Source organism: Gopherus evgoodei, chromosome 11 (genome assembly GCF_007399415.2).
Source record: "Gopherus evgoodei ecotype Sinaloan lineage chromosome 11, rGopEvg1_v1.p, whole genome shotgun sequence".
Taxonomy (NCBI): domain Eukaryota; kingdom Metazoa; phylum Chordata; order Testudines; family Testudinidae; genus Gopherus; species Gopherus evgoodei.
The window spans coordinates 78,291,889-78,316,744 of record NC_044332.1 but is presented as its reverse complement, the minus strand read 5'-3'; the positions used below and the strand labels follow the sequence as shown (position 1 = coordinate 78,316,744).

The window sequence follows — 24,856 nt, the reverse complement described above, 5'->3', positions numbered from 1 at the left end:
GGGACCGGGGCTGAGCCTCCCTGGCTGGGAGCCCAAGGGCAGGGCAGGATGGTCCCGTGGGGACCCATGGGCCATAGTTTGCCCACCTCTGCTCTACAAGAATCTCAGTTGGTTGCACTGCAGCAGATCCAGGGGCAGAGGCAGTCCACGGGACAATTATGCACGTTCTGCTAAGGTTGGCATGCGCCATGCAAAGCTATCCATTGCTGCCATTCGCCTGCCCTAGACTCGCCCCTTCAGATGACCCCAGCACACGCTCACCCACAGCACGACCCCTCCGCGGCTGCCCGGCGTCATGTTGTGAAATAGCATCAGGGCCCCGAACGGGACGGGCTGTTCCAGGGAGCGTGTCACTGATTTCATGGCTACCATTTCCTGGAAGTGCCTGGGCTCTGGTGAGCTGGATTCATCCCATTTCATCAGACTCCCATCCTCCACCCTGATTGCTACACCACTGGGGTGGCTGGGTGCAGCATGGCTTGTTTCCTCGTGCCCTGTAAGCGACCACCTAGAAACACATGTTTGATTTTCACTTCTTCTGGCCACTGGATACAACACAGGACAGGGGCTGTGCCCGCATCTTCTATTTCCTCCCTGTCCAGTAGCTAGGGGGCAGTGTGGCCTAGCAGACAGAGCCCTGGATTAGGATGTGAGCAACCTGGATTCTGTTCTGGGCTCTATTGCTCACTTGCTGGGTGACCAAGTCACTTTGCCATCCCGTGCCTCAGTTTCCCCAGACATAACCTGAGGGTGGTGATACTGACCTCTGCAAAGCACTTTGAGAGCTGCTGATAAAAGGCACCACCTAAGAGCTAAGTATGATGGCTGGGGACCTGCCATTCTGGGTTTTTGGTTCAGGGCCCATCATCCGAATGCGCCTGGCCTCCCCGATTGATAGGTTGAAGGCCAGCAGGGCCCACGGTGACCTTCTGCAGGGCAGAGAACCTCGCCCAGGGATTCCACTCTAGGGTTGCTGGAGTGGCTCTGTTAGAAAAGCAGCCAGGCTGGCTGGCACGGCTCCAGGTGGTGGAGATTCCCCATGCTCCAGGTGAAATGTTCCAGTGATGAATTATCCTCCGGGTTAACAACGTGCACCTCCTTCCCCGGCTGGATTTGTCGGGCTGCAGCCTCCAGCCCTGGGATCTGGCTCTGCTTCTGTCTGGCAGCGTGCAGAGCTGGAGAGGTTGGTCCATCCCTATTCTTCCCTGGCCCGTCCCACTCAGGTGGACCTCCGCTGCTGAGGAAACAAGATGGGAGGCCGGACACTCCCTCATCCCACACCCCGCCGGCTCCCCTGGGTTAGCGAGTGTGGACCCTGGAGGAACAGCCCAGGTGTGGAGGCATTACAGCAGCTGTCACAACTTCTGCTTTTGTGGTGACTGCTCCTTCCCCGGGCCTCTCTGCACTGCAGCCCGTGAGGTATAAATCGCAGCCTCAGTCTTTCCTTTGCATTTAGGGCTGGGGTTTTGCAATACCGGTTCCTCCTGACTTAGTATAAAGCGGCTGCTGGGGAGGAGTTCTAGGCAGGACGTGGTGAAGGTGGCAGCTGATAGAAGGTAAGGCGATATGCTTGTCTTTCCTTACAGACGGGAGAGGCGGGGGGTTAGTATAGTGATTCCAGGTGAGGACTTTTTGCACAGGGCACGTACCCGAACCATTTATACCCAGGATTTTGCTGGGGAGGAGGGAAACGGACCATCCTCTTGAAGCTCTGTGCTTATGTCCTCTGCGTTTTAGGAAGAGGCCTTGTCAGGTTCTGTTTTGTGGCTGCTGGATTCGTGTCCTGCAGCGAACGCATCCCATGGGCCAGTCACACTCACGGCACAATTAACATCAGAACATCAGAGTGGCCAGACTGGGTCAGGCCAATGGTCCATCTAGCCCAGGGCCACTAGTGGAGTGTCAGGGAAAGCAGAACAGGGCAATTTTGGAGCCGTCCCACCTGTCTTCTCCTCTCGGCTTTGGCCTTCAGCCCTGTAACTATGTGAGATGTCAGTGGCGCGTAATATCATGCTGGCCCAGTGCCTCGGGGGGCATCTCACCCCGGGTCGTGTCTGCTGCCCCAGGGCTCTCGGTGTCCCCCAGGAGATCGCCCCGCCAGGGGTGGAATATCGTACCGCCTGGCTTCAGCCTTTTCAACGTGAGCCGCTGCTGTTTTCCCCTAACTGTGGTTATTCCCTTGGGGACACCCCCCCCCCCAACGGCCTGTGTTTAAGAACATGCCCCAGTGTCCATCCGTCTTGTGGGGCGGGAAATGGACAGCGCCAGATGTGGTGTTTACACGAGCCAGTCAGCTCAGCTATGTGCTGGGCGGGGCTGAGGATCCCATCCTGCACAGAGACCCTGCCCTGGTGTGGTGGGGAGCCCTGTGCATGCGGGGCTGGGAGGCGGTGGGGTTTGCAGGATTAACACTAGCCTTCAAACAGTTACACGTCCATTTCATGCATAAAGTGACATCTGGGCCCAGCCTCCTCTGCTACCCCGACCCAGTGAAGCCATGTGGTTCTGGGCTGGGCAATGGGGGAAGCTGGTTTTAGGGAGCCCAGGCAGGGGAGTGCCCTTCCGGCCTGCCCCAGACCTGTTCTGGGGGGGCTGCTCATGCCCGATGCTCAGGGAAGTGGGGGCGAACACCCTCTTCGCTAGGAGCCCCTCACAGAGTGCCCAGCGCTGTGGGTCCCAATGGGGACTGCAGGGTGCTGGTGCAGCAGGAATATGAAAGAGCAAATCCTCTGCCCTGCGGCCTTGGGGGAGGCTTCCCCGCGCAGGTCCCAGCGCGGAGCTGGGCCCCCTTGGGCTGCAGTCCAGGATCGGGCCCTGCTGTGAGCTCAGTAAGAGGTTATTTTAGGGGCACAGTATTTCCCCTCCCCTCTGGCTCCCTTCACTTCCTGTACCTCACCCCCACGGTACCTCCCCAGCCCACAAACCATCCCGGGCGGCTCCCCTGCCTCTGATGGACGCCCCCCATTCCGTCACACAGCACCAAGGTCTCCTGTGGAGTTAGAACCCCCCAAGTCTCTCCAATCCCCTGGGCACTTGGTCCCCACCCCCTGCTACGCCTGCGGATGACCCCTCCCTGAACTGGGGCTCCCACGGCTGCCTTCCCCGGTGCAGACAGTCAGGGCTTCCTGCATGGCTGGCCAGTGCTGGGGATTAAACCTGAGCTCACCCAGCATGCGTCCCGCCAGCCCCCAGCCTGGCCTGGCAACCAGCCAGCACCTTAGCAAAGGGCTTATTTCACAGAGATGCTGTGGGACGTATTCGCCCTAAAGGGTTAACTAGAGCTGAGATCTTACATCAGGCTGCAGGTTCCTCCTGCGGTAGGACACTGCCCTGTTGTTGTACAGACAAAACTACACAGGATCTTTTCAGGGGGCAAGACAAAGATACCACATTTATTATGATAACAATTTGATTTATGACTAATAACTAATATCTTAATTCTTATACACACACATTATACCTAATACCCATACACACACACACACACACATTCACACACCCATCAGATGTTCTGCAGCTGCTGCATAGTTACCAGTCCTGAAGATAGCTTAAGTTCATAGCTTGATTTTGTAGCTTGGGTTCGTAGCTTGTGGCAGCTAACTGGCCAGGAAAGTCGGGCACAAGGACAAGCTGGATCTCTGTTGGCCAGGCACCGATGTCCTTCCATGTTGGCAGCAGAATGTTACCCACAGTGTCTCATCTCACCCTTCTCTTTTATAGGCTTTTAGTTTGGATTCAAAGTCTATAGGTCTTGCTGTGTCACGCCGCCTCTGGGTTTGGACTGATCACCCATCAATTGCAGGCGTGACTTTCAGCCTTGGACCTGGCTTTGCTCTTCCTTCTGTTGTTCTGTTGTCCTTTTCTTTTTAGGGTGGATGCTTCTTACTTTATTTAGGGCTATTGTCTAGGTCTTCAGCCATTGGTATTTGAACTTTATCTCATCAGGACAGGCTGGGGCTGGAGGTTGATTCCGTCATCCATCCATACCTCATTCACACATCTAAACTAAACTAATAAGATTACAGCAGGGTTTGCAAAAATGAAGGTTGGAGGAAGCTTTTACAAAATGGAGTGAGTGTTTTAAAATGGGGTTTGAATTACAATATGGAACAGAAGTTACAGTGTAGGCAAGTGTAGTGTGAATGGTGAACAGAAGTCACATTAATAAATTAAAAACAATTTCATTTATCATTTCTACATTGTCCCCCTTTTGACCCTTCAATCCAGGGGTATTGAATGGGTCACACTTTATGTAATTGTTTTAAGGCAGAACCAACATAACAGTTAGGGTTACTAATAGGACAATGAGGAGATGAAAAATTATATTTAGAACTGCTGACCAGGTGGGCTGCTTCTACAACACTTTGCCCCTTGAGCTATGACCATTACAGTAGTTGTTGACATTGTAGGGCAAGGTGATCTGTTGCAAACAAACCAAATAATTATAACTAGGTGAATATAACTAAACCTATTACAATTGACTAAACACCAGATATAACCTACACATAAATGAAAACAATTATAGTTAAAATAATTGGGAATAAAATAAAACCATTACAATGATTGGGTACATTGACAAATAAAATGAGGACCAAGTGTAATGCAGCAATAGCCATCAAACAATAAAAGTTACTGAAGTCAGGACCTTTTAAAGCACACACAGCAAATAAGATTTTGTAGGAGGACCACAGTTGTCATGCAAGGTTAAGCTGATTTGGACTTAAACTAACATTTTGTTGCTAAAATGTTGCTGAATCCCCTATTTTTAACAGTTGTTCTCAAGAAGTTTCTGGGGACCTGAAAGATGGGGCCCTACAATTATGGGCCAAGGTTTTACAAGTTATGAGGGCCCAAGAACTACCCTTTAGGGCTTGGGGGAGTAGAACCAGAGTGCATAGAGGAAAGTGTGGAATTAACAATATAAGCAAATGTAACTAACAATACAAATGTATCAATAACAAACATTAACAATAAAATGGCTATTAGAGAACCTAACAAAAAATAAACCTGATGCACTGGGGACCAAAGTTTTTTGGACACAAGTGGTGATTGCTAAGTTGGATGGACTTGGGGGAAGTAGAGAGAGGAAAAGACATTTGTCCTGTCTAGTGTAGTATTTCTTATTTTTTCTGGACCCAATGCTAGCACAGGACACCACTAGAGACAGACACAGAACATGCAACACAGAACATGCAACACAGACTATGTCGCGACACTATAACCATGGTATTTTATAACTCTTCAGCTGGTACCAGCTCTCCTGATGTTCTGGTTCAGAGCCTGAAAAACAGAAGCTTAGAAACAAATTAGCACAGTGCTCCCACATGGCAGACCCTGCTCAGTCTTTGCCACAGTATGTTTGTTACTTGGGGCTGCACAAATGCTAATTAAGTGGTGCATTTCTTTGAGTTTAAATTTTTTATTTTAAAATCCCCAGCCACTTTGCCATGGCCTGGAGGTTTGAGGCAGAAGCAGGCACTGTTGTTACTGTTGCAATGGCATTCTGGCCCTGGGAGGAGGAATCTACCCAAATATTCCCCTTTCCACTCTTCAGAGGGATCCCAAAAATTTGCCCCTTCTGAGGTCTCAAATGTTCCTTTTTTTTTTTTTTTTGATGTTACTGCTGCTGTAGACTCATAGACTCATAGACTCGAGGACTGGAAGGGATCTCGAGAGGTCATCGAGTCCAGTCCCCTGCCCTCATGGCAGGACCAAATACTGTCTAGACCATCCCTAATAGACATTTATCTAACCTACTCTTAAATATCTCCAGAGATGGAGATTCCACAACTTCCCTAGGCAATCTATTCCAGTGTTTAACTACCCTGACAGTTAGGAACTTTTTCCTAATGTCCAACCTAAATCTCCCTTGCTGCAGTTTAAGCCCATTGCTTCTTGTTCTATCATTGGAGGCTAAGGTGAACAAGTTTTCTCCCTCCTCCTGATGACACTGTTTTAGATACCTGAAAACTGCTATCATGTCCCCTCTCAGTCTTCTCTTTTCCAAACTAAACAAACCCAATTCCTGCAGCCTTCCTTCATCGGTCATGTTCTCAAGACCTTTAATCATTCTCATTGCTCTTCTCTGGACCCTCTCCAGTTTCTCCACATCTTTCTTGAAATGCGGTGCCCAGAACTGGACACAATACTCCAGTTGAGGCCTAACCAGCGCAGAGTAAAGCGGAAGAATGACTTCTCGTGTCTTGTTTACAACACACCTGTTAATGCATCCCAGAATCATGTTTGCTTTTTTTGCAACAGTATCACACTGTTGACTCATATTAAGCTTGGGGTCCACTATGACCCCTAGATCTCTTTCTGCCATACTCCTTCCTAGACAGTCTCCTCTCATTCTGTATGTGTGAAACTGATTGTTCCTTCCTAAGTGGAGCACTTTGCATTTATCTTTATTGAACTTCATCCGGTTTACCTCAGACCATTTCTCCAATTTGTCCAGATCATTTTGAATTTTGACCCTGTCCTCCAAAGCAGTTGCAATCCCTCCCAGTTTGGTATCGTCCGCAAACTTAATAAGCGTACTTTCTATGCCAACATCTAAATCATTGATGAAGATATTGAACAGAGCCGGTCCCAAAACAGACCCCTGCGGAACCCCACTTGTTATACCTTTCCAGCAGGATTGGGAGCCACTAATAACTACTCTCTGAGTACGGTTATCCAGCCAGTTATGCACCCACCTTATAGTAGCCCCATCTAAATTGTACTTTCCTAGTTTATCTATAAGATGTGAGAATGCTGTTTTAACTCTCTGTACTCAACCTTAAGGGCATCTAACTAGGTTTAAGAACTACATACATTTTTATTTCTCTGCTTTTGCAGCAGAGGTTTGTAAATCTTGGTGCAGTTTTTTATTTTTACATTTAGCCAGCTGAAGAAATACCTCATTACAGGTTTTCCATAGAAGCCAAACTGCGGCTGCTTCCTTTTTCATTGGAGTTGAGGGTTTGTATACCTAGCCAATTTGTTGTTTTTAAGAATATCTTTAGAAGGTGTTTCTTTTTTTAAACATTTTCCCTAACAGCTGTGAGCAACGACCAACCACAACAAAACCAAATTGATAAATATCAAGCACTATAACCCCCAATTCCTAAAAGAGCAGCTTACAACTTCTGAAAGAGCAGTTCCCTTTTTAACTCCTGGAAGAGCAATTTTACTTTTTTGACTCCTGAAGGAGAAACGTAACCCTCTCTGGGCCAGAGGGAGAGACACTAAGCCTCCCTCTGTATCACTCGGCTTACTACCACCAAGGGTTCATGCACCAACTATACAAATCCTTCCCAGGATCAGAGTAAGAAACACTCCTCTTTAGGTCAGTCTTGCTACGGCCAAGGGTGTAGGCACCTTTTAATCATCAAAATTCTTCATGCCTAGTATTTTACTATTGGAATAAGATTCAAACCTAAACTCCTATTTCCTTCAGAGTTTGTGGTTAATTAACTGAAAGTTACAATCTTTTCCCTATAGTGCCAGGCTTAGTAAAGCTGGCGGTGAGCACACCAGTTTTTATAACTGTGGATTTTCTGCTTGCTCCCCCTTTGCATTCTCCACCAATAATGTTGTACAGACAAAACTACACAGGATCTTTTCAGGGGGCAAGACAAAGATGCCACATTTATTATGATAACAATTTGATTTATGACTAATAACTAAATCTTAATTCTTATACACACACATTATACCTAATACCTACACACACACACACACACACACACACACATCCATCAGATGTTCTGCAGCTGCTGCATAGTTACCAGTCCTGAAGATAGCTTAAGTTCATAGCTTGATTTTGTAGCTTGGGTTCGTAGCTTGTGGCGGCTAACTGGCCAGGAAAGCCGGGCACAAGGACAAGCTGGATCTCTGTTGGGCAGTCACCGATGTCCTTCCATGTTGGCAGCAGAATGTTACCCAGAGTGTCTCATCTCACTCTTCTCTTTTATAGGCTTTTAGTTTGGATTCAAAGTCTATAGGTCTTGCTGTGTCACGCTGCCTCTGGGTTTAGATTGATCACCCATCAATTGCAGGCGTGACTTTCAGCCTTGGACCTGGCTTTGCTCTTCCTTCTGTTGTTCTGTTGTCCTTTTCTTTTTAGGGTGGATGCTTCTTACTTTGTTTAGGGCTGTTGTCTAGGTCTTCAGCCGTTGGTATTTGAACTTTATCTCATCAGGACAGGCTGGGGCTGGCGGTTGATTCCGTCATTCATACATACCTCATTCACACATCTAAACTAAACTAATAAGATTACAGCAGGGTTTGCAAAAATGAAGGTTGGAGGAAGCTTTTACAAAATGGAGTGAGTGTTTTAAAATGGGGTTTGAATTACAATATGGAACAGAAGTTACAGTGTAGGCCAGTGTAGTGTGGATGGTGAACAGAAGTTACAATAATAAATTAAAAACAATTTCATTTATCAGTTCTACACTGTCACTGAACCATTGCCCAGCTCCCACTCCCGTGCATTTCTCTTCCTCTTCCCCGGCACGGGAGGCGGTGCCGTGATCTCATGTGGACACACGGGGAGCTGAGCCAGAGAGGCTGGGGAGCAGAGGAATTGCTGCTGCGTTTCACAGGAGTCCTGCAGGACCAGCCGCTCTCAGCCCCAAAGAGAAACTGAGGCCTAGTGCCGTCGAGGTACCAGGGCTCCGAACTTCCACTGATTTCAGGGGGAGCCTGTCCTGAAATCTCGGCACCTGGGAGGAGCTGGGCGGAAGTGACTTCACGCAGGAACCTCTACGCTGAGGTGAAAGACCTGCACCTTGGCTGTGGCTGGGCCAGGCTGGCAAGGCTGTAAAATTGCAGTGTAGACGTGTGGGCTTGGGCTGGAGCCCAGGCTCTGAGACCCACCCCCCCATCGTAGAGATCCGAGCCCGAGTATCTACACTGCAGTTTTTAGCCCGGTGGCCTGAACCCCACCAGCCCAAGTCAGCTGAGCCGGGCTGAGACTCCGTGCAGTGGGGTTTTTATTGTGGTGTGGATGGGAGAGCCTGGAGTTTAATCTGACCCTGTGTCTGCAGGCTAGTCAGGCTGATCAGCTTCAGGACAGGTGAAATTCCCCGCCCTGCCCTGTGCAGCAAGTCCTGTGTGCCTGCCCCATGTCTGCTTGGCCCTGTTTCACAACGACGGGTGGTACCCAAACTTTTCTTCCCCACCCCCCCAATGGGATGTGTCCGTGCCCTCCCCCTCCCTGTCCTGGCCAGGAGCAGAGTCGTGGCAGGAGGCCAGGGGCTGCTGCTGGGGGCTGGGAGCACAGCAGGGGCTGGGAGCAGGGACCAGTGGCTGAGAGTGGGGACCGCGGCCAGGAGTGGGGTCTGGGGGCTGAGAGATGGGGCTGGGAGGACAGCCAGGGACGCAGCTGCAGCCAGGGTGGGGCTGGGTGGCGCTCCCTTCATAACCCCTGTGGGGGCTGGCCCAGGCCCTACTACCCCCGCTCCCATGCTAGGGGACAAGGCCCACAGTTTGCGGACTCCCGTCCGAGACACAGATGTGAATGCTAACAGACTGGGGGCAGCACCGACACAAGGTCACAGAGAACTCGAGAGCGGGTGTGTTCAGTTGACTTGAGTGACATTAAATCTCTGGAGTATTTTCACCACGGTTTGAGGTCAGGTTGGAGCAGCCTTCCCAGCAATGGCTCCTGAGATCCAGGACCGCTGAGGGGCGACGCGTTGCAGCTTCCTGACGCCCTTTCGTCTGTCTCCGTTTCCTTCCTCGTACCTCTGGTTCAGCGATGGCCTTTACACTTATCTCTTTATACCTATATTCCTCACTCACACACAAAACAGAATTAATTTATGCAGAACATTTTAAACAGGAACATCAAGTTGCAATGCACAAGAAAACAGTCCTGGCATTCTTTTACTTATTTTCAAATGCTAAACCTACAACAAAGTAGTAACCTTAAAACATCTGTTACTGCCTTGAAATCAGCCCAGACACAGATTCTGACTGATGCATCTTTACCAAATGGCCCAGTAGGCTGTTCAAAAAGGGTGACTGACAGGATATGATCAAATTATACACCAATACATTTAATACACGCTACATTGTTATTTCTTTATTTTTTATTTAAAATTATACAAAATGCAAACATAAAACCCTACTACTACATATCCTCCTTTTGACCCTTTAAGAACAATTCTTGAGTGGGTCATATTTTATACAATTATTTTATAGCAATATACTGAGAGACAATTTAAGCTTGTGGTTGTAACTTAACAAACTTTTTTTTTTATTTAACAGCACATACAACACATTCCTAGCAAGCAAACGCAGGACAATATTAACACGACTAGTAATGGGTAAAACATAATAGATAATATGCCCTTAGAGGTCGGGGACCAGTGTGTAAAAACATCGCACCAAAGATAGGCTGTCAGGTTTTTTTAGCCTTAGCAATTTTTAGCATGTTTTTATTGGCATGTGATATTTGAATGACACGCTGCCCTGCATCCCTCTGTGTTTGTTGTAAAAACTGAGGTACCTTTTTCAGTTTGTTCTATACACATGTTCCCAATGATGTGTTCTTGCGGCATGGTTCTGGGGTGATCGGTAGGGACAGACACACCCATTTTTGAGGGCTTTATTTCGTCCACTTTTGGGTATATATATATATATATATATATATATATATATATATATATATATATATATATATATATATATATATATATATATATATATATATATATATATATATATATATATATATATTTTATCTTATTGATCTATAACCCAGGGTAGCCAAAAGGATCCATGGTCAATTTTGGGAGCAGGCTTTCTTTTAATATTTTGATTTTTACAGATTGTTGGTTACAGGTTGTGAAATTCCCGACCCCCTCCCCGTGCAGCAAGTCCTGTGTGCCTGCCCCATCTCCGCTTAGCTTATAATTTTGTTTTTACAGCTTGTTGGCGAGTACAATTTATACCAATTTTTATTTTTACTAACAGTGGATTTAACAAGACTTTCACTGGATCACTTTGAGTTGCAAACAATTTTGGCATCTTTATTTTAATTGGGGGACCGCTTTCGAATGCATATTCCTTGGTCCAGGTTCTGGTGCATGTGTTCGGGAACCAAAGGGTTGGTTCACTACTGGGTATTGTTCAGTATCCCACAATAACTGCTAGTGTAGTTTCTGTCTTAACAGGCTTATTTTACTGATATGGTAATTGTGGATAGCTGGACCTCCAGGTGGTATTCCCATAGGGACCCTATTTCCCAGTGGTTTGGAATTCCTGTTGATAAGGGGAATCTTAAGTCCCACTTGCCCTTCCTAGGCAGACAGAGTGGTATTTCCTAAGGGTTTTAGGAGTTGGCTAGTATTTTTATCATATTTTTACCATGAGGATCACTGGATTGCAGGTAGGAATTCATGACTGGTTGGCAGGGGAGTGAATTATTCCTTAAATATTGGCTTATAAGGAGGGCTACTTTTTTTTTCACGATTGCTGTAATTATCTGGGCACTGAAGGTTCCCAGAAGCAGGTAAAGCCAGACCTTACACTGGAGTCTGATTTTGGGTGGATTAAAATGGTGGTGGTTAAGCAGCGCCTCGTGCTCAGGTTCCGGAATGTTCTTTTCTGCAACGAATTTAAGCATCAGCTATTTTGTCCCCCTTAATAAGTGCCTGTCTTATTTTTAAAGTTGTCAATTTGCCCTTCTTTAACATTTCAATTGGGGCGTGTTGCAGCCTCCTGGTGCCCTTGCATCTGTCTCCAGTTCCTTCCTCATACATTGAATTCAGCGATGGCCCTTACACGGATCTCTTTGCATTCCTCATTCACACACAAAACAACATTAATTTACACCAAACATTTTAAACAAAAAAAAGTTTTTTAAAAAAAAGTTGCACTGCACAAGAAAACAATCGCGGCATTCTCTTACTTATTTTAAAATGCTAAACCTACAACAAAATAGCCTTAAACATCTGTTACTGCCTTAAAATCAGCCCAAACACAAATTCCAACTAATACATCTTTGCCAAATGGCCCAGTAGGCCATTCCTTTGTGCTATTAAAAAAAATAGCTAGGAAAATATAATCAAATTATACACCACTACAGTTAATACACGCTACATTGTTATTTCACTATTCTTTATTTTTTATTTTAAATTATATAAAATGCAAACATAAAATCCTACTACTACATATGCACCCACTAGGTGTGATGGTGGCTCCTGTCCCCGCCCCAGTGGGAGTGGGGCTGGCACCCCTTGCATGCCCCCGGGTGCACTGCAGGGGACTAGCTGCCTAGCGATGCCCGTTGCCATCACACAAGGAAACAGGAAGGTGCAGGGAGGGCTGAAAAAAGACCAAGTCTCTACAATCGCTAGCGTCAGCAGAAACAAGTTCTCGTTTTTATTTTGGGCGAGATGCATCTTCCCCTCCCCGGCCCTTGGGATGGGGGGGTCCCCTCACTGCAAGTAACCCCACCTGAAGCCTGGCCAAAAGGGAGACTTCCCTCCCCTTCATTTTCTGGGTTGCCGTATTCTCCCCACAGCAGGGCAGAGGCCTGGGGGCTTTTCATTCTCTTAGCAATGATCAGGTTGTCTGGGGCGACACTTCCCACAGAGGGGCTGGGTAGAGCCGGCTCCCACACCATCAGCCACGACGCAGCGCTCTTGGTGCAGGAGTGGCTGGGTCCGGTTTTCGAGTGGGAGAGGATTAAACGCCAGGCGGAAGTGTTTGAACAGGTGCCCAGGAATTGAGGGGGTAGTTTTGGGGTGGAAGGGCTGGGAAACACAGGCCCAGGGGATTGTGGGGTAGCATTGGGGGACTCTCCAGACATGCGTCAGGCAACCGAGGCTTAAGCTGCGTCCGCACTGCAAAAACCCTTGTCTTGGACTCGCGCCACAGTGGAACTTGGGCTGGGACCAGCTTCTCCGCATGGCTCCCTGAAGGAACCTTATCTCTGTTGTTGGTTCAGAGGCTCTAAGAGCCTCCTTGGCTTTACCTCGTGGCAGTCAGGCAGGGTCATAGGCAAACTGAGGCATGCAGGACACTTACAAAAATAATACCTATAACTCCCTCCTTCTTCACAGTAATTAGCCACAGGACCAACCCGCCTAGGGGCAGGGTGGATTTTCCAACACTTGGAGTCTTTACATCAAGCGTGGATGTCTTGCAAAAAGATCCGCTCAAGCGGATAGAAGGTCTGAGCTGGATGCAGGAAACCCTGAGGGAGGGTCTCTGGCTTGGGCTATGCAGGAACTCAGGGTAGATAGAGTGGTCCCTTCTGGGCTCCCAACTGCCATCCCAGTGGGACCCCAGAGCAGGACCGTGCCACATAGGGCTGCAGAAGAGCTGGAGAAACTGGGTCATCCGTGGCTCAGTGTTGCTTCTGGGCTATTTCCAGGGCGATAGCTCCGTTGTCACCCATTCCTCCCCTGCTTTCCAAGAGCCAGGATGCAGCACAGACCACGAGGCTCGTAGCTCCAAAGTGGTACCAAGGGGGACCAGCCCTACAGCCCTGCCCGTGGATGCGAGCAGTAATGCACAAGGGAAATGAACAGCTGTGTCTACAAGTGGACCCGGCTGTCCTCAGAATCCCACCTGTTGTGCAGGTGCAATCGACCCTTGATGCATCTGCAGGCATAGACGCAGAGAATCACAGAGGTGTAGGGCTGCAAGGGACCTCAGGAGGTCGTCTAGTCCAGTTCCTGCACTCAAGGTAGGACTAAGTATTATCTAGCCCATCCCTGACAGCTGTTTGTCCAACCTGCTCTTAAAAATCCCCAGTGATGGACATTCCACAACTTTCCTGGGCAATTTATTCCAGTGCTTAACCATTCTGACAATTAGGAAGTTTTTCCTAATGTTCAACCTAAACCTCCCTTGCTGCAATTTAAGCCCATTGTGTCTTGTCCTGTCCTCAGAGGTTAAGAAGAACAATTCTTCTCCCTCCTCCTTGTAACAACCTTTTATGCATTTGAAAACTGTTACCATGTCCCCCTCAGTCTTCTCATCTACAGGCGAAACAAACCCAGTTTTTTTCAATCTTCCCTCACAGGCCATGTTTTCTAGATCAGCAGTTTTCAACCTTGTTTCATTTGCAGACCCCTAAAAAATTTTGAATGGAGGAGTGGACCCCTTTGGAAATCTTAGATATAGTCTGCGGGTCCGCGGACCACAGGTTGAAAACCACCATCTAGACCTTTCATCGTTTCTGTTGCTCTCCTCTGGACTTTTTCCTATTTGTCCACATCTTTCCTGAAATGTGGCACCCAGAACTGGACACAATACTCCAGCTGAGGCCTAATCAGCGCAGAGCAGAGCAGAAAAATGACTTCTCGTGTCCTGCTTACAACACTCCTGCTAATACAGCCCAGATCGATGTTTGCTTTGTTTGCAACAGCGTTACACTGTTGACTCATATTTAGCTTATGATCCACTCTGACCCCCAGATCCCTTTCCACAGTACTTCTTCCTAGGCAGTCACTGACCATTTGTGTGTGTGCAACTGATTGTTCCTTCCTAAATGGAGCACTTTGCATTTGACCTGACTGAATTTCATCCTGTTTACTTCAAATCATTTCTTCAGTTTGTCCAGATCATTTTGAATTTTAACCCTATCCTCCAAAGTACTTGTAGCCTCTCCCAGCTTGGTATCATCTGCAAACTATATACGTGTGCTGTGTATGCCATTATCTAAATCATTGATGAAGATATTGAACAGAACCAGACCCAGAACCGATCCCTGTGGGACCCCACTCGTTATGTCCTTCCAGCCTGACTGTGAACCACTGATAACTACTCTCTGGGAACAGTTTTCCAACCAGTTATGCACCCACCTTATAGTAGCACTATCTAGGCATGGGATGTGTCTTGGGCACCTAGCTTTTGCAAATCTGGCCCTTAAATGGGAAGGGTTTGAAAGCACCTGCGAGCAGAGGGATGAGGGTTGGAGAGCATGTCTTCACCACCAGAGGGCTTGAAAGGTCAGTTTTTGGAAGGGGAGCTCAGATCCTGAGCACTGTTCCATGGCAAAACCTAACCGTTGGTTCAGTCCTGTGGAATCTGGTGGGTCCATCAATATTCGGCTGGAGGGGCATGAGCCAGGATGGTGTGATGTGTAACTGACTGAGGAGCGGGTGTTACATAGCCCCTGCTGGGTCAGTCTGCGGGTGATCTGAGTCTGTAACAGCCTCCTAGGCACAGAGGGTGGCTTTAGAAGTCCCCAGTTCAATCGCTGGTCTATCAACCCAGATCACAGACTACCAGGGTTGGAAGGGACCTCAGGAGGTATCTAGTCCAATCCCCTGCTCAAAGCAGGACCAGTCCCCAACTAAATTATCCCAGCCAGGACTTTGTCAAACCTGACCTTAAAAACCTCTAAGGAAGGAGATCCCACCATCTCCCCAGGTCACCCGTTCCAGTGCATCACCACCCTCCTAGTGAAAAAGATTTTCCCAATATCCAACCTAAACCTCCCCCACTGCAACTTGAGACCATTACTCCTTGTTCTGTCATCTGCCACCACTGAGAACAGTCTAGATCCATCCTCCTTCAGGTAGTTGAAAGCAGCTATCAGATCCCCCTTCATTCTTCTTTTCTGCAGACTAAACAATCCCAGTTCCCTCAGCCTCTCCTCATAAGTCATGTGCTCCAGCCCCCTAATCACTTTTGTTGCCCTACGCTGGACTCTTTCCGGTTTTTCCACATCCTTCTTGTAGTGTGGGGCCCAAAACTGGACACAGTACTCCAGATGAGGCCTCACCAATGTCGAACAGAGGGGAATGATCACGTCCCTCGATCTGCTGGCAATGCTCCTACTTATACAGCCCAAAATGCCATTAGCCTTCTTGGCAACAAGCGCACACTGTTGACTCATATCCAGCTTCTCATCTACCGTAACCCCTAGGTCCTTTTCTGCAGAACTGCTGCCTAGCCATTTGGTCCTTAGTCTGTAGCAGTGCGTGGGATTCTTCTGTCCTAAGTGCAGGACTCTGCACTTGTCCTTTTTGAACCTCATCAGGTTTCTTTTGGCCCAGTCCTCTAATTTGTCTAGGTCCCTCTGTATCCTGTCCCTACCCTCCAGCATATCTACCACTCCTCCCAGTTTAGTGTCATCTGGAAACTTGCTGAGAGTGCAGTCCACGCCGTCCTCCAGATCATTAATGAAGATATTGAACAAAACCAGCCCAAGGACTGACCCCTGGGTCACTCTGCTTGATGGTAGCAGCTGTCACGTGAGAACATGCTGGGGCAGTTGGCCTTTATCATTAATGCTGTCTAGGGCTGTAAATGGACAGGAACTGTAGCTGTTACCAGAGCCCCAACCCCAAAGCAATGGCAGACCAAAGGGGGGGGGGGGGTTGGTTTTATTCCCCACCCCCCTTCTCTGCCTTTTTTGCTTTCTCCCCTTTATTAAGGGGCAAAAGGGAAAAAGAAGTGGGGGGAGGGTCCAGTTCTGGGTTTTGTGGGGGAAAATGAAAAGTCCCCCCCTCCATTTTCAGGAAAAGCCCATTTTCCATGGAGAACAGTCTGAAGGGGAAGAGGTGGAGCAGCTTTCCTTGCTGAGTGTGCGGTGCTCAGCCTGGGGGAGGGGAACTTAAACGGGGCTCTGTGCAGCCCCTGGCATAACCGGCTGCAGTCTCAGCTGGCGTCTCTGGTGGTTTCCATCATCCGCAGAATTAGCATAACCAGCTTGGCAGTCGGGCACACCAGCCTCTTGCCCTGATCCAAACACCCCCACACTTTAAAAAAGTTTGGAACTGGGTCCAGTTTGGAACATGCTGTCTCAGCCCATCTCTGGCTTTCACACTTGCACGGTATGGTTCCCACAAAGGGTTAAAAAGTAGGGCTGGATCTCCTGATGCTGTGAATTGGCCTCCTGGCCCACACAGATGGCAGGGTAGCTTGTAGCAAGCCAGCATGTTTGCCTGGCACTCACACTCTGTTGGCAAGTATTGATCTGGCTGGGGAAAAAGGCTGTGTGTGTTCTGCTGAGTCAGTGAAACAGGTAACACAAAGGGAGATAGAGCTGAGAGAATCTAGGGTGTGGGCTGACCAGCCCTGAGGGAGGAACTGGAAGTTTATTTTCTCTCCTTCTTGTTTTCTGTGCTAATAAAGCCAAATTCCATCCGGGGGCGAGTGCGGACTGTGCAGAGAACGGGGCCTGTGTCTGAGGGCAGGTTGAGAAAGGCTTCTGTTTCCTGTTACACAAAATTGCTCACCGAGGTAACGTGCCTGAGTTGTTGTCATTGATTTCCCCGTATTGCTGCAATGTTGCCGCTGAAGATATTTACCGGAGTGGCCCCACAATGAAGGGTCTGACTCATGTTCGGTGACTCTGAGAACTTGCTGCTTGGGATGGATGGTGCGATCCATTGGGAGGGACCCGAGTAGTTTACAATGGGCAGTTTCACCTCTGTTTGCCGAGCAAGGGTTGCCTGCTCTGCTCCGCGGATGGATGTCCCCTGTGCAGCTTAGGGGCAGGTTTTCTTGAAAATGTAGCTGCCCGTTAGTGGCTTTTCTTGATCTCATGCCTGTAGGAGATGGCAAATAATTTATATTTGTCTTCCCACTTAGATCATAGCAATGTAGGGAGTAGGGACCTCAAGAGGTTGTCTGGCCCAGCCTCCCATGCTGGATTAAGTATCCCCAGACCATCTCAACAGCTGTTTCCCCCTTATTCAACCAATCTGATGTCCACAACGGATTTTAACAGAGAGCCGTGCCCGGAGTGCAGTGGCCATGGACCTAGCAAAGAACTGGGCCCTTTTCTGCCCCAGGAGAATGTCCTATTTCAGCAGGCGGCCAGGCTCCTTTTCCGGGGTCAATCCGGATGTGGTTCTGGACCAGGAAATCCACATGTACCAGGTGGTCACTTTGAAAAAAACATCTTGAGGACAGGCTGGGGAATTTGATGCACGGTTTTTCCTAAGTGGGGGTGGGTAAAGTCCAGGCAGAGTGAGTTACTCTGGTAGGTTCACTAGCGTGGGCAGCAGTTGGACCCCCCCCTTTGGGGAGGCTAGTCCACCCCCCCACCTGAAACCCAGTGCCCCCGCCTGCCAGAGCCCCAAATGCCCTCCCACCCCCCTGCGGCCGGAGGAGCCCCAGCCCGCATGCCCCAGCCAGCTCCCCCAAGCGCTGGGCCGTCCCCAGCACCGGGCCGAGCCACTGCCCCCCCACCCCTGAGTGCCAGGCTGGCCCCAACGCTGGACCAAGCTGCTGGCCTGACCCCCCCACCCGGCTGGTCCCATTGGTTACAGGTAGAGAGGGAGGGTGGGGCATCAAGGCACAACATAAATGGAGCCACAGCCTGGGTCAGTGCATTTAACAGGCCAGATCCTCAGCTTGACTAAACCAACATATCTCCATTATCCCCCCCAGGAGTGACCCCAGTTCACAGCAGCTGAAGATCGGGCCCGATATCAGTATGTGCTTATTTGCCTTAGGAGAAAAAAACAAATGAATCCAATTCCTCTCCCCCTCCGGCAGTGAACAGAGGGGCACCTCACAGGATGTGGGGCACTCAGATGGGCGTGAGGTGATATTACCACTTACTGATGGGAGAGAAAGGGTTTGCAATGGATTTCATTGATTTTTATACATAGGGAGGGGTTTTCACATGACAGGAGAAAGGGTCTGGAGGGAAAATTGCCAAATCATGTTCTTCTGCATGGAACTGATATGGGGTCAGGTGGGGTTGTGTTATGTACCCCAGAATCGTAAAGAGACCCAGGAAAGAGGGGGAAATGAGATGTGCTTCTTTGGGGGTTTTTAATCATGTATCAAGAAAGCCTAAAAGCTTGTTGGAAAAGTTGGTAGTTTGCGTGTTTTTTAAAGTTAGAAACTCGGGTTTTTTCTCCCCGGGGTGTCTATGGCTGTCGGGTGAACTAGTGACACGATGACATCACAGGGTATCAGAGACCGAAAGCTGCGCCCAGCAAGCAGGGCAGGATTTCTACTCAGCCTGTTTGCAGATTTCTTTGTGTCAAGGTCTCTCTAACTCCAATGTCCAGGGCACACTTGGGAGAAAGGACTTCTTTGTTAAAAGGGTGCATATAGGTGCCCCAAAAAATTATTTAAAAAACCACAACTTGGCATTCCTCCCCAGGCCCTTTGGCACTCCTGCTAGCTTAACAATATCTGTCTATAGGAGATCATTTTAAAAATCATCACACTAGCAGCCCCTTTTATCTAAGAAGACTCAAAGCACTAATATCAGTGCGCACGAGGGTGACCAGATGTCCTGATTTTATAGGGATGGTCCTGATATTTGGGGCTTTTTTTTATATGGGTTCCTATTACCCCCCACCCCGTCCCGATTTTTCACACTTGTTATCTGATCACCCTAGTGTGCACCCATCTGAATGTCCCACAGCCTAGTGCTGGAACTGTGGCCCCTCCCCTTTCTAGCCACATAGAGTTGTAGGACCAGAAGAGACCCTGAGAGGTCATCTAGTCCCGTCCCCTGCACTCATGGCAGGACTAAGGATTATCTAAATCATCCCTGAGAAGCGTTTGTCTAACCTGCTCTTGACAATCTCCAGTGATGGAGATTCCACAACCTCCCTAGGCAGCTTATTCCAGTGCTTAACCACCCTGACAGTTAGGAAATTTTTCCTAATGTCCAACCTAAACCTCCCTTGCTGCAATTTAAACCCATTGCATGGGCTTAAATTTTACCTGGTAAACCCCAAACAGTTCTAACTTTTCCTTAAAGAGGAAAACAGGTTATAAGTTTTAGGGGACTTCTTTTACTGGCCCCACTGCCTGGAAGAAAGGACTCTGGGGGGTTTATCTTTATCTCTATGTATGTGTAAGAACAACTGCAACAAGAACGCGGCTTGCTTTGAGGAGCTTTCTTTAAAGATTCCCTTTTCTAGCAGGCAAGATCCTAGTTATTTGGTCTCTGTCTTAGGTACTTATCTGCCTTCCCCAATCACCACAGTGTCTGAGCACTTCCTGAGTTTTAATGGCTTTCTCCTCACCGCTCCCCTGGGAGGTTGGAAGGTGTGGTGATCCCCATACAGCCAGATACTGAGCTGCAACCTGACTTGCCCAAGGTCACGGCCAAAGTCTGTGGCACTCACTGCTGGATCATCCGTCCTTTCCCTCCGTGGTTTACAGCTGGCGCATCTCTGCAATGGTTAGAGACCGTCCTTAACGTGGAAAATGTTCTGGGACAAATTCCCTGCTGGTGGAATTCCGCAGAACTCCCCGGTAGCCGTGTCAATTTGCTTTAGCAAACCCCTTCGGTTGTTTTAACAAGTCTCTGGGGAATTCAAACATTGAGGCAGCCCTGCGGCCGATCGAAATCAATGTAACATAAGCACAGGGTCTGTCTTAACCATCCTGTAGCATTGAATAGTGAAAACGAGACATCTGCTCCAGAATTCTATAGCCTGATGATTTAAAAAATAAATGAGAGACAAGGATCTTGTTCTCTATTCAATTGTGTAGGTTTTAAAGTAATTTCTTTAGAACCCCATTGATCTGTTCCTGATTACATTCTCTACAGGGCTTTATAAGGGTTGGAAAGTCCAGAAACTTGAATCCATCCATCGGTTTATCTAGAACATAAGAATGGCCATACTGGGTCAGACCAATGGTCCAGTATCCTGTCTTCCGACAGTGGCCAGTGCCAGGTGCTTCAGAGAGAATGACTAGGACAGTTAATCATTGAGTGATCCATTCTGTCGCCCACTCCCAGCTTCTGACAGTCAGAGGCTTTGGGACACCCACGATATAGGATTGTACCCTGACCCTCTGGGCTGTTAGCCATTGGTGGACCTATTCTCTGTGAACGATGTTCTTTTCTGAACCCTGTTGTCATTTTGGCCTTCACAACATCCCCTGGCAAGGAGTTCCACAGGTTGACTGTGCCTTGTGTGAAGAAATGCTTCCTTTTGTTTGTTTTAAACCTGCTGCCTGTTAGTTTCATTGGCTGTCCCCTGGTTCTTTTGCTATGTGAAGCCGTAAATAACACTTCCCTAGTCTTTTTCTCCACAGCAGTCATGGTTTCACAGAACTGTACCGTATCTCCTCTTAGTCGTCTCTTTTCCAAGCTGGAAAGTCCCAGTCTTATTAATCTCTCCTCACACAGAAGCTGTTCCATCCCCCTAATCATTTGTGTTGCCATTCTCAGCATCTTTTCCAATTCTAACATAGCCTTTTTGAGCGGGGACGACCGGAACGGCACGCAGTAGTCAAGGTGCAATGAGGCATTCACGGTGTAAAGCATCCCGGTGCACACACCTTGACTACCGTGTACACCTGGAAACTGCTTATCCTGCCTCAGTCGCTGTTGTTTCTGAGGCCCAGCTCCTCAGAGAAAGTTAGGTGTGTAACTCCCATTGGGTGCTTTCCAAATGCTTATGGGCTGAACTTCCCAAACACGTCTATGGGACAGGGAAGTGCAGGGCCGCCCAGAGGTGGGGGGCAAGTGGGGCAATTTACTCCAAGCCCCCATGAGAGTTTTTTGGGGCCCCTGGAGCGGGGTCCTTCACTAGCTCCGGGAGCCCTGGAAAACTCTCGCAGGGCCTGGGCCCTCGGAGCTTCTCCCACTCTGGGTTTTCGGTGGCAATTCGGTGGCGGGGGGTCCTTCCGCCCCAGGACCTGCCGCTGCAGTGCCCCAAAGACCCACAATGGGGGATCTTTCCACCCCAGGACTTGCTGCTGAAGGGCCTGGAAGACCTGCAGCGGGGGGTCCTTCCACCCCGGGACCTGCTGCTGAAGTGCCTTGAAGACCTGTGGCAGAGGGTCCTTCCAACCCAGGACCCGCCGCCAAAGTGCCGGGTCTTTGGCGGCAATTCGGCAGCGGAGGACCCCCGCTGCCAAAGACCTCAGCCCCCCTGAATCATCTGGGCGGCCCCGGGGAAGTGAACCCATGACAGGGGGCACCAGAATTAGGGGAGGGCGGGGGCAGGGGGCCATGGGCCCCCCTTTAAAAAGTGGGAGTGCTATGCCCTCCCATTTTTTACTGGCCGTAAAGGGGCGCAACAGGGGGGAGGGGACAGAGAGGAGTGAGTGGGGGAGGGTCTTGGGGGGAGAAGTGGTGCCAGGGTGGGACCTTGGTGGATGGGGCAGAACGGAGTGGGGGTAGGGGTACAGGGCCACAGTTCGGGCACCATTGGCCTCTCCCACCTTTAGGGACCTTCCACTGCTCCTGACCCACGACCTCCAATTACCAGCCAGACGATTTGCACAAGGGTCTGTGGCAGACCCAGGAGCTGACCACGGCTCTCTCATGCAGCCCCCTCGCTGCTGGGTCAGGACACGGGGAACATCCTGCTTTCGATGACTTGCTGAGTTGTGTTCTCTCTCCCCCTCCACCCCCTTATCACCCGAACAGGCCCAGAGCGATTCCTCCAGCATGGGTGACTGGACGTTCGACGGCGATTTGTCTGACCTCTTCAAAGGCTACAATTACACTGACTACAACACCGTCAACCCCAGTGCCGCGGCCGCGCCGTGCAAGCCCGACAGCCTGAACATTAACAAGTACGTGGTGGCGGTGGTCTACTGCCTGGTGTTCCTGCTCAGCCTGGTGGGTAACTCCCTGGTGGTGCTGGTCATCAGCTACAACCGGCAGAACCGCTCGGTGACCGACGTGTACCTCCTGAACCTGGCCATCGCAGACCTCCTCTTCGCCCTCACCCTGCCTCTCTGGGCCGTTTACCGGGCCCACGAGTGGATCTTCGGCACCTTCATGTGCAAAGCCGTCTCGGTCCTGCAGGAGGTCAACTTCTACAGCGGGATCCTCTTGCTGGCCTGCATTAGCATCGACCGGTTCCTTGCCATTGTCTACGCCACCCGGGCAGCCACTGAGAAGAGGCACTGGGTTAAATTTGTCTGCTTGGGCATCTGGGTTTTCTCCATCGCGCTCTCCCTGCCCATCCTCCTCTTCCGTGAGGCCTTCTGGCCGCCACACAGCGGCATGGTCTGCTACGAGCGGATTGGGGAGGAGAACACGGCCAAGTGGCGGGTGGTGCTGAGGATCCTGCCCCAGACCTTTGGTTTCATCCTCCCCTTGCTGATCATGCTCTTCTGCTATGGCGTCACAGTGAAGACCCTCTTCCAGACCAAGAACAGCCAGAAGCAGAAGGCCATGAAGGTCATCTTGGCCGTGGTGCTGGTCTTCTTGGTCTGCTGGCTGCCCTACAACATCACGCTGGTGGTAGACACCATGATGAGGACCCGTGCCATCGCTGAGACCTGCCACAGGAGGAACCAGATCGACGCGGCCCTGTCTGTCACCCAGATTCTGGGCTTCACGCACAGCTGCATCAACCCGCTCATCTATGCCTTCATCGGGCAGAAGTTCCGAAACAGCTTCCTTAAGATCTTGGTCTACCATGGTCTTATCAACAAAGAGTTCCTCTCCCGCTATGGACGGGGGTCATCCTTTGCCTCCACCTCTGGCAACACCTCCACCACCCTGTGACGTCCGCATGAATCCTCCACTCACCGGGGATAGCATCCCACCACTGCTAGTGTCCATGGCCAGCCTCAGCTTCTCAGGGTGATCAGGACCATGCAGATTCTTCTAGCACTATAGCCTCAGTTTACCAAGCCAACCAACACCATCCAAACTCTTTTACTCAGCATAGATCATTACGCAGATTACAATTATGCAGAACACAGCAGCAAAAAGCAGCTACCTCTTACTGCGATAATGCCATGAAGATCCTTCAACCCCTCCCTGCAGGATAATCAGATTGTTCAACTGCCCGTCTCAGCCGGGTCATGCCCATTAAAAAAATAAATAACAACTCCAGACAATCCAAGACTGCATTTCTCTATGTGGCATCTCAAGTTCCCAGTCCCCTTGCACAGTGGGGTTAGGAACGACATCAGAAAAACTTCCTTTCCCACAAAGGCCTATGGAACGGGGAGTCAGAGTGCGGGGTGGAGGTAGCCGCCAACGTTAGTGGCTATAAACTAAGACTGGAGATCTATCGTGCTAGCAGGAATATTGTCCTTAACTCTGCCCTTGCAGCTCCATCAGCCTTTTACATGCATTTTGCATATTTCACATGGAGAACTGAGTATGGTTCTATATATTTTTTTAGGTGCAGAATTGAAAAATGTAATTTACCAAACCGTGCCTGCATAACTGTGGTCATCCCAACATTGGATTTGCGATCATTCGTTAAGACACTAAGAGATGCTGTTTTAGCGCTTCATGACCTCATGTAACGGGAAGGATTAGGAGGTGTTTGAACATGAGCTTAACATCTGTTGATTGTATCATGAACATGGAATCGTTTTCCTGAGCAGACAAGGATTGCTAGCTGGACGGGCTTCGATAGCTATGTTGATATGTTACCACGATAGGCACTGTAGTGAAACCGTAGCTAGCTAGATGGTAAGAGGTTTGGATGAATGCTTGATATTTGAATAGTCGAAGTGTCTTTACATTTGTGCACAGTTGTGACCTCTGGATAAATTAGAACAAGGCAGGAAAGTTGTATTTAAAATCCAGTTGTGACAAAAGTTCCATGCAGCTGCAATAAGGTTTACTTTCAGTTTTAGTGGTGAAAACCTTGGCTTGTCATCAGCATTTTTCACTTCTAAAAATATAGCTAATAAACTCTTGATTTCTACAGTTTCAGATCCCTGACCCTTTGCGCGTTAGATGGCAAATATGTCGTCAGCCAGAGCTCCAAACATTTAGAGGCCAAAACTTTGGGTGGCTAAAACTTGACGTGACAAAATAGACTCACCAGGAAACTTTCGTCTGGAGAAGAGAAGCCTGAGAGGGGACACAATGACAGTTTTCAAGCACATAAATGGTTGTTACAAGGAGGAGGGAGAAAACTTGTTCTCATTAACCTCTGAGGACAGGACAAGAAGCAGTGGGTTTAAATTGCAGCAAGGGCGGTTTAGG

The 24,856-nt window shown here is 49.1% G+C and overlaps 1 protein-coding gene across 4 annotated transcripts; it reads left to right on the top strand.

Moving 5' to 3' along the window:
- The first annotated feature begins 1,464 nt into the window (after positions 1 to 1,464).
- LOC115659929 (C-X-C chemokine receptor type 2-like) lies at positions 1,465 to 24,580 on the top strand. 4 transcript variants are annotated; one of them, XM_030580737.1, is made up of 2 exons: positions 1,465 to 1,556; positions 22,319 to 24,580. In XM_030580737.1, the coding sequence occupies exon 2, from the start codon at positions 22,340 to 22,342 to the stop codon at positions 23,408 to 23,410; it is 1,071 nt and encodes a 356-aa protein (XP_030436597.1). In that variant the 5' UTR covers positions 1,465 to 1,556; positions 22,319 to 22,339; the 3' UTR covers positions 23,411 to 24,580. The 4 variants fall into 4 exon arrangements, with proteins under 4 accessions (XP_030436597.1, XP_030436599.1, XP_030436598.1 ...); XM_030580739.1 differs by lacking the exon at positions 1,465 to 1,556 and adding an exon at positions 8,507 to 8,649; XM_030580738.1 differs by lacking the exon at positions 1,465 to 1,556 and adding an exon at positions 13,158 to 13,169.
- The last annotated feature ends 276 nt before the right edge of the window (positions 24,581 to 24,856 follow it).